We start from the raw sequence: 14,670 nt of genomic DNA on the forward strand, positions 1-14,670 counted from the left end.
TTTTGTAAAGTTTGTAATACCTTTTTTAGATGTTCTTCATGTATTTCTTCAGAGTTTGAATAAATCAATATATACGATGACAAAGATTTCTAGATATTCCCTCAAAACATCGTTTAGGAAATATTGAAAGACTGCTGGGGCATTACATAGACCAAACGGCATCACTAGATACTCAAAGAGGCCATAACGAGTCTTAAAAGCTGTTTTCCACTCATCTCCCTCTCGAATTCGAACTAGGTGATAAGCACCTCGTAAGTCAAGTTTGGTGTAAATAACGGCGGATTTTACCTGGTCTAACAAGACTGGTATGAGAGGTAGTGGATATTTATTTTTAACAGTGATCTTATTTATCGCTCTAAAGTCAATACAAGGCCTCAAATCACCATTAGCTTTGGGTAGGAAAAACAGCGGAGAAGCCGCTGGAGATCGTGATGGCCGAATTAGTTTGTTGGCTAAACATTGATCAAGGTATTCTCTTAGGACTTGATTTTCTTTCTCTGATAATGCATAGATTCTACAATTTGGTATATTGGCGCTGAGTACAAGGTCGATCTGACAATCGTACGGCCTGTGAGGTGGTAAGGAGCTCGCTTTCTTTTCACAGAAAACATCAGTATATTCTGAATACTGTGATGGCAGATCAATTTCCTTCTCAACTGCAGTAGCAATAGAGTGTTGAAGATTTCCTTCTTTGTCTCGTCTTGGTTGAAAACATCTTTTTTCACAAGAGGAAGAAGAAAAACGCAAAACCTGGTTGCGCCAGTCTATGCATGGATTGTGTAACATTAACCACGGCATTCCTAGGATAAAACCATATTGGGGGGCTTGGATTACATGGAAGCAAATTATCTCACAGTGGTTCTGATTCTCATCATCTTTGCAAATCATTTATATTTGTGAGGTTTGTTTAGTAAGAGGGACTCCTGCCAATTCACTACCATCAACTGCATAAACAACTTCTGGAACCTTTTTCTTGACACTGGGTATATGCAAGTCCAGTGGAGTTTGTTGGTCCACAAAATTTCCTGTTGCCCCTGAATCAATTAGAACTTGTACATCATGTCTTTTTCCCTGCACAGTCATTTGTACTAAAATTTGAAAATGTTTGACGTAACAATTTGTGCAAGAACACACTGAAGGGATTGTTAATCTGCTCAAGAGGTCCCCTTTGTTTTTTCTTGGGCACTTTAGTTTTCCTGTGAATTTTCCACAGCAACCGCTATCTTTTTCTTCGTCACAAATGTTGGATCAATTTTACTTTTGGGTTTCTTTTGACATTCTTTTACGAAATGACCATTCTTTCCACAATACAGACACAGACCATTTCTCCATCTCATGTCTTTCTCCTTTTTGGTTAATGATGGGCGAACAGTTCCGATATCCATCGGTTCTATCATAGGATCTGAGGACAATTGGAGGTGTCTGGACCTTTCCATTTGCCAGTTGGTTTTTTCCCATTTTTTCCTTACTCCTTTTCTTTCAGAGAGTCTATGATCTATCCGCAGGGTTAGATTAATTAAGTCAGCACAAGTTTCCGGTTGTGGTTCAACTTGGGCCAATACATCTTTCAGTTCATCTTTTAGCCCTTGATAAAATACTCCTGACCTTTTTTCCTCAGGCCAAGCGGTTTCCACTACTAACCGGTTGAAATGTGACAAATACGTTATCAAGTCTTTGTTTCCTTGGCGTAATTCTAGTAACTCTTTGTCTGCAGACACAGTTATTGCGCGTCTGTCAAATACCTTTACAAATTCTTCAACAAAACGACACCAGTTATATAAAAGGGGACTGTCTAATCGGACTAATGGCACTGCCCAAGTAGCTGCATCACCATTCAGATATGATATAAGGAATGCAATTCTAGATTGTGCGTCCAGAAAGGCACTGGGACGACACGTAAAATGTAGTTCCACCTGTGTGAGAAAAACTTGAATCTTATTGGGGTCCCCAGAAAAACTCTCTGGTGCAGCTAGAGGAATCTCTGTCGGCACATTCACAGCTATGTTAGTAGGTGCGTAAAGCGTAGGACGAGACTCAGATTCAGAACCATCCACCTTACTCTGTAACTGAGTTACTTTAGTAACTAAATCAGCTGTAACATGTTTTGGAGTCTGTCAAATCCCTTTGCATATGAGTGACTACTTGCATAAGGGTATCTAAGGTGGCCATTTTGCGCAGCTCACGTTCAGACCAAGAGGAAAGTATAAAACTCGTGGGCTCACTATTCTGTCAGTGTCCTTTCCTCGGGATCTGCACGTTGCTGAACAAAAGGCCCACCTCCCGGCGTCACCTACTCAGAAAGCTATTATAGCACAGAGTTATGATGAAGCCAGGCGGGGGGAAGGGACTTAGGGTAGGGAACTGCAGGGAGAGAGATCTGAAAAGAAAAGGTTAGAACAAATATGCATATACTCATTCATAGCAGTATAACTCCTCAATAGACTCTTGACTAAAGGCGTCTCCGTGATATCAGTTTGAGACCCCTTTTGAAGTGAGGGCAAATCCCCTTCTTTGAATCATGGAACAAGAACAAACTAAAACCTCAGAACCACGAGATGGCAAGAGCTTTGGACTATGGTCATACTCTGAATATCAATCCTGTATCAACTACGCGTTCATAACATAAACATTTGATCACAGCCTAGAAATTCTCAAAGACTTAAATATGCTTTTCACATATTATGCTTTCCAAAAAACAATGAAAGTTTAATTTGCTTATCTCCAAAAATGCTTTCACATATACTGCTATAAGCCTGAAAGTTTTCCTCAGCGAACTTGAAGCGCTTTATTCGTTGGGCAAAAAGCGCCTTGTTTATTGTTCATGAAGCGCTTTGATTATTATACATGAAGCGCTTTGTTCCTTATGCCAGAAAGCGCTTTCACTTGTTTTATCTAAATCGCTGCGCTTTACTCATGTGGCCTGAATCACTTTGATTGTTGTGCCAAGGGCGTTTTACGCATGTGGACTGAAGCGCTTTGATTGCTGTGCCAAGGGCGATTTCCTCATGTGGACTGAAGCGCTTTGATTGCCGTGCCAAGAGTGCTTTAGTCATGTGCCGTGCCAAGGGTGCTTTCCTCATGTGGACTGAAGCACTTTGATTGCTGTGCCAAGGACGCTTTACTCATGCAGACTGGAGCGCTTTGATTGCCGTGCCAAGGGCGCTTTACTCATGCGGACTGAAGCGCTTTGCTCGTTGTGCTAAGGGACGCTTTACTTCTGTGCTCCGAAGCGCTTTGATCGTCGCGCCAAGACTGCTTTTCTCTGAAAACTGAAAACGCTTTTCTCGTTTTGCTAAGGGGCGCTTTACCTTTTGGAAGTAACAACCCCCTCATCAAGACCTCACCGCTACAAGTACGACCTACTCGTATCTGAATTCACCATGGAAACAAGGATACTCCGAAATGCCGTCAATCTGCCATGCAGGAAATCTGCTCTTCTTCAGAGGAACCCCCACGAGGTCTGACTGCATCAAAGTCTTCAAAATAGTGAGCAACATGCTTGGGTGTGGCTGGGCTTGATAGGCCTGCCACACCACAAGATGGCTGCTGCCTCTATAAACATGGGAATTGTAGTCCCTTCGTAGAATAGCACTGATAAGTGCATCTTGACCACCAATTTCCTGACCCTGCAGCTACATGAGCTTTCCCACAGGGCAGACAATGCTGATGGCCACTTTTGGAACAAGAGGGGATGACAAGTGGTGCGCATGCAGCGCCGCAAATCCACTCAGCGGAGTTTCGGGCAGGACCTGGACCGTGCACAGCCTTATTCCTGACAGGTTTATCACAGCTGGTAATTGTTAAGTGCAATAAAGTCCACACATCACTTAATTCTGACCCCTGCGTAAAAGGAGTTGGCTCTGGAATTGTACTTTCCTGGCCTAATTGTGGCCAAAGTGGTTAGTTAAGACAGTTAGTGGAAGCAATGATTCCTGTATGGTAGAGAAGTAGTCATAGAGAAGACACTACTATGCCCTGGGAGAGAGAAAAAGGAGTTGAGGAGAGGGGGAATAGATATTCAGCATCATTTTTTCATTATGTTTAGTCTACTAGCAGACTTTTCAGATTTACCCAAAGAACCTAAGTCTGAAGTCCTTATAAGGAATCTGTAGGATTGAATCTAACCTGTCAGTTCAGTTTGTTAAATTTGACCTTTGCAATGAACCCCTGTACTTGTTAAAAGAAGCTTAAACATGTGCCCGAGTTAAATATTTTTCTGCAAGTGTGACCTGATCCTGACTTTCTTGAGAATTCTCACCCACTCCTGGAACAAGCTTTGTGAGTTAGTTTCTTTAATCGCAGATATCCAAATCAATGTTTGTGTAGAGGTAAAGGTGGTGTAAGCATAAACTTTCTTATAAATAAAGTGAGTGGTGCCTTTGCTTATGGATCTGGACAGATAGATAATTTATCAGAAGGATGATTGCGGTAGAAATGTGATGTCACAAATTTAAGAACAGAATGCAGCGCCCTTGGTGTTAAGCCATTAAATGGAGTGCAGGCATCAATGAGTGGGGCTAGGTGATCAAATTTGAAAAGTCTGGCATACTGAAAGGTTTAGAAGGAAATTATATTAAATCTATTCCTGATTCTCAAGTGATTGTCAGCATGGAATGCTGAGATTACTTTAGTTCCCTCCCATTAAACTCCAAAAGTGCAGCAAAGGGCACAATTTTGATATGTTTTGTTACTTATAGTTTGCCAAGGGAACTATAAGTAACCATATCCTGTAATTCATACATTTACTTAGCCTCATCTGATACAAAATGCCCCCTGCAAAAGCTAATTCTGAGATTTCAAGCTGCGGGACCTGCAAATAAAAAGCACTGCTGATGAGAAAACCTTACAGAGTGTAGCTAAAGCACAGTAACATTAATCACATGCCACACAGAAACACAATAGAGGGCATTAGGTGTGACAACTGACATACTTCCAGAAGATCCTGGATGCACCGATTAGTTGGCTTTTGTGTCATGCTCAACAGAGTTTTGGCGCTCCTAAGTGTCTTATCCAAAACTGTGTGTGCTTCTTGCATTTAAATTAGATACCAGACTGCATATGTTTGCTTGGTCCTTGAGTTGTTATTATAACATGTTCCTCTTTTCTCTCTTGTGCTGCAGTCCCAAAATCTTCCAGAAGACCAAATGTAGCATCTGCAGCAGCGCTCTGGAGCTGCCCTCTGTGCACTTCCTATGTGGTCACTCCTTCCACCAGCACTGTTTTGAGAGCTACTCTGAGACAGACAGTGAATGCCCCACCTGCACGCAGGAGAATCGTAAAGTGCTGGATATGATACGGGCTCAGGAGCAGCGCAAAGATCTTCACAACCAGTTCCAGCGGCAGGTGAGATCATAGAACAGCCCGCATATGCAAAAAATCACCTGTAACAACCGGTATGCTGCGTTTAGTACTGTTGAGTCAAATGCTGCACACGTTCCTGGCATCTACCGTCAGGCTTAGAACCTACAAGCTGTTGTTCTTCGAGAAAGAAGTTGTCACTTTCAAGGTGTCTAGTATACTCCCCCAGCCCACAATGCACCAGAATACAGTTTCTACCGTGGATTCTGTTTTTACCCAGTGGTAAGTGTATGTGTGCAGAAAACAAAGCATTATGATGTTTGGGTTCACATGTATTTACTTGCAATTCTGGGTAGGTGGAATAGGGCACATGAGAATCTGCAACTCAAGAGGCTGAAAACCAGTTGTTACAGATAAGTAAAATGTATTGCTCACAATATGTGTTGGTGTAAACCACCCACTGTGTATAGCCTTTGAAATACTCAACTCATAATGTGGTAGCTTGTAAGCAAAAGTGGATGAGTTGTACAACAAGGTTTTAAGTATATTTTCCCCGTCTTAATCTTTTTGCTGGCTGCAATGTCTACACTGTAACATTTAATAAATGTGTAGTTATAAGTCTATTTAGCATCCCAATATACGTCTGCTAGTGGAAATTACCCACAATCCCATTGTGGCACCTTTCAAGTGGAATGTGCACCTGGTATGTTATGTAATGTGTGTTTAGCTTTGGTGTAACATATCTGAATCCACGTAGCTAAGCTTTCCTTTGATATGTGACTACTAAGATAGAGTACAAAAGCAACAAATTATTTTGTTTTTCTTATTAACATAAGTATGGTAGGTATGGTACAGGATGACTTCCATTTATCTAGTGTCTGTAATGCTTTTTGCACTAGTGATTGTGGCAGAGGGGAAAAAGAAGGTAATTTGATTGTTATCATGAAAAGGTATTACAACTTTTGGGGAAAAACCAGCATGATTGTGCAGCACAAAGGTTCTTTGACTGACAAAGTTTGGAGTTCACTTACTCTTCTAAGAGACATTAAAGGCACAATACCAATTACTGTCCAAGATGGGATCTGCAGTGAGCTTGAGTGTAGTGGCTTGAAAGGGTGTCCAGTTAAGTCAGATGACAGCAATGTTAACATCCCAAGAAAGGAATAGGGGGGCAGCCTAGGTGGAATTATTCTATGAAGCCCTTCCATAAATGCATTGTACATGGGGTTTAAAAATTGTCTAATGTTCTGTGTTTTGCAGTTATTTAGCAGTTGCTGCCAAATGTACTAATTTGGAACTGTAGGCCAGCCTACACTTTTGTAAGTCTAACAGATAACAGCTCATATGTTGTGCTGTTGCTGTTAAAGACTCAATTTTAAGTTTGGCCACGTCAAAATGTTTCCATTCTAATGTGTGTGTCAAGTATGACCAGTAAGTTGTCTACCTTTAATAAGTTGCATATATTCCTCTGCTAACTAACAATACCCAAATTCTAACATTTAAGGTGCAAAGTTTCAAAGTTGTGCAGCTTATGGTTGGAATCCAGTAACTGCCCAGAGCAGGTCTAGGTAGTCCTTGTTTTTCATGAAGATGAATGGATATTTCTAAAAGTGAATCGGGGTCAACAGCATCCACAGATCCAGGTCCCAACCGGGTTTATGAGACCTTCTGCAGCAAAGAAACATTAACCACTCTACCTCCATTACATTATCTTTCTCATGACATAATTTTACTGTTGTTCAGCAGAAGGAGATATGAGGAAATATCCTCCCATTTTGTCACTCTGTGGGAGATGATCATGACAAACTGCACGGTATGATCCAGATGATCAGCCAGGGGTGTTCCTTCCCTTTCTCTCTTACCTGGCAGATTGCTCCCTCCTAAATCCTTCATAGTATACTTGACTGCTCACTTCTTTGTCCTGCATGGTGAAAATCCTAGCCTTGCTGGACAAAGGGCCATCAAGGCTATGCCTCTGGAAGACTGGTTGGAAGCATTTACTCCCCTTATCTTTTGGTCCCCAAGTAGGACAGAGCCTGAGGCCACTCCTGGATATCTGCTTTCTGAACCTTTTCATCCAGCAAAGAAAATTTCATGAAGCTGTCCCTGAGTCATCTTTTCTTGGGTTTGAACTAAGGAGATTAGTTAGTATTCATGGCCCTTTAAGAGGCCTACTTTCATCCTCCTGTTCTCCCTGCCCACAAGTTAGGAGTTCATGCATTCCTGTCCTGAGGTGACCGATTGGTAAAGGAGCAGTCCTCAACACTGGTACACAAACTTCTCCAGCAGATGATGGCTCATCTTCACGACCTGAGCTTTACCATCAATGTCCAGAAGTCATACCTCATTCCACACAGGGGCTGACCTTTATTGGGGCAGTACTTGTCACTAACCTTATGAAAGCCTTTCTTGCTCCTCAGTGGATCGCTGCAATTTGAGCAATGTTTCAGATCTCCGACTCCACTTTGGATCCCGTTCTTACAAGTCATACGCATATTGGGACTCATGCAGTCTGTTGGTGCAGTAGACCATTGGCATCTATGGAGGCAGTGGCTGTGATACCAAGAAAATATTTCTGCTAAGGTGAAGATCATCGAATCAGTACACCCCAGAGTGACAGAGGTAGGCTTCCAGATTGGGGTTTCCATTCACAGATCTCTTCGCCACAGCCCTGAACAAGAAGTGCCCTCAGTTTTGTGCCATAACGTTCCACCAGATGGTTCTCTGGGGATGTCTTGTAGTTCAGTTGGTCTCCTGACTTGCTATATGCATTCCCATTCCTTTCCAAAGTACTGTGAAAAGTACAGGTGAATTGTTTGTAACTGATCCTGATCACCCCATACAGGGTGAGGAGTATCTGGTAGGCCAATCTGTTGGCACTTGGCCTCTTCTCCTCCAGCACAAAACGGACCAACTCTTGCAAGACAGTGGTCAGGTCTTCACCTTAATCCACATTCGCAGCACCAGTCATATTTGCAGCCTGGCAGCCTACTACAGAATCCATCTAAATAGGCCGATGGACCAAATTTGTTTATTCATGTTAGCCAGAATGTGTAAATCCTTTTAATTCCTGCCCATCAAATACATAGAGGTATATTCTGTGGTTTGCACAGCAGGATCTTGCAGTGGCTACAGTTAAAGGCTTCCTTTAGAAAGCTGGCTCTTTATATGATATATCAAAATTAGATGTGTCATGCAAAGAGTCCAGAGGGTTCCCTTACTAGTGGACATGGGCTTGCATTAGTAATCTCAAGGTGCTTTTTATAGGGAGTAGTGTGGTTGAGCAGCCTTAGGCTTATCAGAGGTGTGTTAAACATCTGCAAATACACACAGTCAGTAAAAATGGCACACAATTCAAGAAGGAGATCCACACCAATTTACAAAAAATCACAAGTATTGTTATATATATTTAGGCACCAGAATTAATACGATCAGGTAAGTACGTTTTGCATGAAAAATCTTACAGATTTGAAAAGTCAACAGTGCAATTTCTGAAAAGCTGCAAGGTTATCTTATTGAGAGAAAAACAAGTATTGCATTCAGGTATAGTACAGCGACTTACCGGACTAATTTCCTGGACTTACGGTAAGTATTGGGCAAGGGTCAGGACGACACCAACAGGTCACACCAGGTCGCACTGGGCCAGCCGGGTGCAGACGTGTATGACGGCATTGGGTGCCCAGTGTTAGTCAATGGGGATCAGTCCGGTTGAAAAGAGGCTGCAGGTCTGGTCTGAGAGTCCACTCATGGAACCAACAAGTGGGTCCAAGTCTTGAGATGCTCAGGGATGGAGGGGCATCTTTTGTCCTCTTATCCACAGGAAATGGGTGCAGAGGTATCCTGGGGCATTGGGTTTTCTTCACCGGGAGCACTTGCAGTTGAGGGGGCCTGTGGACTGAGGCTTCGGGCTGTGTCAGTGAGCCCACAGGCAGCAAGTCTGAGTGGACTTTGCCTATGGAGGGCTTGGGGACACTGTTGGCCCACTCCAGCTCGGGCTAGATATGACAGGTGCAGTGGTGCTTCCAGGTGTTGGCTTTTTGTGGTCCGAAGTTCTCTCGGTCTCTTGGGGTGCCTACAAGATGCAGGGAAGCAGCTACACGGGAGTTCCTGCGCCTTTGTTGAAGGCAGGCAGGCCTCCCAGACCTTTGGAGGCACAGCAGCTTCCAGGACGAGTTGAATTTGGTGCAAATCGGCGGGAACAGCAGATAGGCATGCAGAGCTGGGGCCAAGTCAGGTACCTCTTCCTCTGGCTTTGCTTTTGCAGCTTCTTTGTAGGTCAGAAGGAATCTGATTTCCAGATGCCAGGGGCTCCCCTAAATAGTGCATTTAAAGGTCTTTTGAGGAGCGTAGGCTAGTAGCCAATGGGCTCACAACACCCCTTATATAACCACTTCCTGTGGAAAGTGAGCATAACCCTGACCCAGAGTTCCTAAATCTGGCAACACTAAGATGGCAGATTTCTAAAAGTTGTGCCCACATCAGGCTGCTCACCTTGGGGGTGGGACTGACCTGAGGGGTAGACACATCTCTCTGAACATTACATTTCCCACCTGCCGGGTGTCAAAAATCCCTTGGGGAATCAGGAGGTGGCGTGGGGTCGGCAACGCTCCCGTGAATGAAGCCAGATCTTCATACCAAGGGCAGCCCTATGACTTGGAATGCAGGTTCGCTGGTCATTCTGTCGGGTGGGGTGTGTAAGCACCACTCCTAGAGCAGGCTTTGTGGTTGACTGCCCAAGAGCAAAGGCTCTCATCCTAGGAGGTCGGACTCTTGCCTTGTGGTGGCAGGTTGGCTAAAACTAGTCAGTCCCCACACAGGTAGATGGGAGGCTTTCAGGGGGCATCTCCAAAGTTCCCTCTGGGTGCATACATTAATAAATCTATCGCTGGCAGCAAAGCTGGGGAATTCATATTGTCCAGTATCCGGCACATGTACTTAAAATGTCTTCCCTACTTACTCAATATGTCTTAGAATCGACAAAGACATAGCAGGGACATATCTGCTTGTGCGGATATGTCCTCACCTGCAACATACTGCACTCGGCCATAGGGCTGAAAGGCGTGCTATAAAGGTGACTTACATATATTGAACGCAGTGTCAGGGGACATTGCACACAGGTGGTGTGCCTTGTCGTGTTTTTACTTTTAGCTGCACCAAGACACACAGCATGCAATGGCATTCTGTGTGCTAGGTGAGGGGTCCCTGAGGGTGACTCAGTACATGCTGCATCCATTTTCAGTCAAATTGTAATCAAATACCAGGCAAAAGTGGAGGTGATCATGTCAAAAACGGGGAACTTTCCTACACTTCCTAGCCAGCAGTATCTACACTTATGTATCTTCCTGTCTAATCACCTCTTGTGAGGCAGTTTCTAAAAGATTTGCTTTTTTCCCTCTTATTTTGTTTTGTGCTGCCCAGTGCAATTTGAATATTGAGTAGACCATCTACATGGCTCCTCTATGTAGAGTTGCCCCTTTTGACTTCTTACTCTACAAACAGTTCTGTTGTTGGCAAATACTTATGCCCATAGAGTTGGAGGACATCGTGCCCTCTCTGTTTGTCCACCATTCACAGTTTTCTACTTGGATAGGTTGTCCTGTGCATGTGTCCATGCTTCTGTCTTTAATATAGGCCAGTCTCTTAGCCTTCGATCTTTTTTCCCCCTCTGCATCCTACTAAGGAGGAGGAATGGCTGCTCAAGCTACACCAGTCTTTCCTAAATTACAGTTCAAACCCACTGGTGAGTCACCAGCCGATTTCTGGTGGGTCACAAAAGAGCAATAAATAAAGATTCATTCACATTTTGTAATCATCTTGTCACATTTTCTGTGCTACGAAGAGTGCAAATACCAGGCTATGTCGTCTGACAAATTGCTGCTTATCCTTTTAGCATGGGCAGTGGTGTTTACTTTTCTTTCTCAGAATCCAAAATAAGAGAAGCTTTCATAGTGAATTATGTGACAGTCTTCCTGGGGTACAGGTGTGAAAGGAAAGGCTGTAGGATGTCATTTTTTATAACACATAGCAAAATATAGATACCTGTAAATTAGCTGTACTCAAATTTATCAGAGAATATACCAGCAGATGGTAAAGCAAAAATGTAATTCTGAAGTGTGATGCACTGAAACCTGGTTTCCACACATTACCATGTCTATGCTGTTTAGTTTTGTCAGAAAAACTGTTCGACTGTGCAACTTATGTGGCCATTTCAGTGGAAATTGTGCTTTCTGTAAATGACAGTGAGCTACTGCACAATGCTTTAGTAATATATTTGCGACAGTGTGCTCCAAAATGCACTACTAAATACATACTACACCCTTACCATTCCTGCTGATGACATTAGCTACAGTTTTTGTGAAGCTAGGATTTTTCACACACCCTATGACCTAAGTGATATAACATCAGTGTCAGTACCTCCACCCTAAAAATTGTTCCATGCACCATTGGTGCAGAGGTGCTGAACTATGTCCTTAAGTCCAGTTTTGAAACAAACACTTGCAATAATTCCTAAGCAAGACTCCGGGGGCACCCTATTCTGAAAGGCACTCCAGCTCCAGTGCAGTTCACCTTCTGCAACTTTTATGGGCACCATCTGCAACTTTTATGGGCATAGTTAGATTAAGATATATTCATAGGGTGTGGTCACGTCTGTGACATTTACAAACCATTTGTTTTGGAGAGGCCTGTAAGATAAGGTGTGTGTGATTTGGGTAATTAACAGCATTTTGAAAGCATGTCTTCTATTACATCAAAAGGTTGCCCCCCTGCCTCATGTGTGTTAAAGCTAGGTGGGTCACAAATGTTTGTTGATCTAAACAATTGGATGGTTGATCTAAAAGGTTTGTGAAGCACTAAGTTAGACTACTGAAATGCAGTATCATACTACATTAATCTTTTGCTACCAAACTCTTTGTTGCTCTTGCTTGATTGAAAAAGGGCAAAGCGGTGACCAAATACACTATTTCTGATTGTGTTATCTTTTATCCATATTTGATATGCCCTTCTGGATGGAGTTTATGCTTATTCCTCCTAGGCCATGGATGCTTCCAAGGCTTTTCCCAAAGGCATCCCTGCTGCTGACATCTTCTGAACATCTATGTGGTTCTCCTAGCATAAGTTTGATAGGTAATACTGCCTCCTGTCTCTAACACAGATTAGCTGGTACATGGGCTGAGCTGCGTTATGGTTTTATTTGGTTAACCAGAACAACTTAGTCCTAACTTTCAAGAGTTTACTTCTTTTGGGATTTGTTCTTAAGGTGAGGAGTCTCTGGAAAAAGAAGAAAAGTTACATAACTCTGTCATATTTCTGGTGAATATATAATCTTCCAGCAGATTCTTCACTACGCCCACTCCTCACTGCTGAACTAGAACCTAGACTAATAAAATCACGAGGTATGCAAAAAACTTTATATAATATAGTTGATGTTTTATGGTTCTTTCGCTTCCTCTCCACACTCCTCAGAAAGGCCATTGGGTAAACAAATGAAGGGATTGGATGTCAGTGTGCTGTTTGGCCCTTAACGTATACTGGTAATGCATGGTTTGGAGACATTTGCGGCTGAAGCCATTTAGTGTTACACAACGGCACAGGAAATTCCCAATCTGAAGCCTGAAAGAATATTTATAAAGTAAACTAGGAAGCAGTATACAATGCCACCATTCCCAACAGTTTCATAATCTTTTCACTGTTCGAAGATGGGACCTTTTGGTTCAGGGGATGCAGCCTTTAAAATGCAACCCTTTGTCTACGCTACATTACACCTTCCTGGCAAGTGCCCCTAGAATGCTTTGGGCAAAGGTTTAATTTCTGTTATTTATTGTGAAACCTAATATGTGGAGAAGGAGAATGACCCATTGTGTCACTGAGGCATTGGACATGACTTGTGACCTTTACCTGCCAATTGTCCATGAATTTGGCTTTATCGTAAGTGTGCTCCCACTTCAGCTAGATATTTTAGTAAGTTTCTGCGAGCCATTGTTAGTTTGAATAGATAAAGTATTCCAGTTTATTCAAAGGTGCTGGCTATGTGACTAATGTATAAGGATGTACAAGTATGCTTCTTTCAGGTTGTGTTTCCAAATACCCTCCGACAGTGAGAAGCAGAAGACATCTTGCAGAGTGACCAAAAAAAGTGTCTAGTTGGGTCTTGTTCCTGGATCAAGAAAAAGGGGGGAGGGGTATAAAAAATAAAAAAAAGTGTTTACAATGTTAATTCCTATAGTCTCTTTAGACACACCTGTATCCCAAACTCCTGGACAGATTACACCAAATTTGGCAAAAAGGTAGCTTTTAGTCCTAAGATCACCCTTTTTTATCTAGTGGAAATCCATTCAGTAGTTTTTGAGATAATAAAGGGAAAAGACATTTGTATATCTAGGGCTGCGGATCCAGGGAGATGTCCTACTGATATCTGGTTGGCTGACACCACTTCGAACAAGAAGTGTTGGCTGCCATTTTGGGACTCTGCTTTAGCAGAGTCCCAAAAAAAAGTGGGCAGGGTATGTATACCTTAGCCTTTGTCTACGGGGCCGCATGCCCCCACCTCCACCTGCGCCCCGGCAACCACCCTCTCCCTGGGGCAACAAATAAAAAAATATATATATATGATAGGGTCCTGCAGACCCCGTTAGGGATCACCCCCACCTCCCTGGGCCTACAAATAGATTTAAGAAGGGGATTTGTGCCAACCCCGTGTCCTGGCAACCACCACCTCAGGGCAAAATTGAAAAGGAGGGGGGCTGTGTGCCCCCCCCCCCCTTTCTGGAGTCATACGTGGCCCTGGGGACTGTCACCACCCAGGGCTGGCTCATGCTACCTCCCAAGGTGCCATCCCCTGGAGGTAGATGTTTGCTTTTGCTGCCTGCTCCTGCCAAGCAAAAGCAAACACTTCGCTTTCAGCTAGCGGGAGCTTTAAAAATGCTCCCACGTGCTCAAAGCTGAGTTTTCATATCTTTCCCTGCTCGCTAACATGTGGGCAGGGAAAGAGATGAAAATATTGCTTCTGCACGTACGGAGCTGGTATTTGTAGCAAGTCACTACATGTGGGAGCAATGCCGGCTCCCTCCGGAAATGGGAAACATGGGACTGTGGGGGCCTCTAGGCTTCCCCCTACAGTCCCCATAACCTTAGACTGGGTGCCCTGGGCACCCAGTAATACGTGGCCGGGCCTTGGGGGATGGGGTCCCTGGGGCTGAAATTGGCCTAAGGAGAGGGGCACATGGCAAAGAAAGTATTTGGCCCAATGCCACCTTTTTTATTGTTGTCCGGGGGGGGGGGGGGTTTGGGGGGTCTGCATGGCCCTTCCTTAAGTTTCTTTATTATGAAGTCATGGGGCGGTGGTGGTCCTTGGGGCCCGGCCTGGGTGGGGGG

General features: G+C 43.6%; 1 protein-coding gene across 1 annotated transcript in view; it reads left to right on the forward strand.

Moving 5' to 3' along the window:
* The window catches only part of VPS11 (VPS11 core subunit of CORVET and HOPS complexes), a 108,336-nt gene that overhangs the window by 75,500 nt on the left and 18,166 nt on the right, over positions 1-14,670 (forward strand). Inside the window, exon 15 of the mRNA XM_069224807.1 lies at positions 5,121-5,343. Within this exon, the coding sequence (XP_069080908.1) occupies positions 5,121-5,343 (223 nt within the window). The remainder of the gene's footprint in view (positions 1-5,120; positions 5,344-14,670) is intronic.

This window comes from Pleurodeles waltl, chromosome 3_1 (assembly GCF_031143425.1).
Source record: "Pleurodeles waltl isolate 20211129_DDA chromosome 3_1, aPleWal1.hap1.20221129, whole genome shotgun sequence".
Classification (NCBI taxonomy): Eukaryota; Metazoa; Chordata; class Amphibia; order Caudata; family Salamandridae; genus Pleurodeles; species Pleurodeles waltl.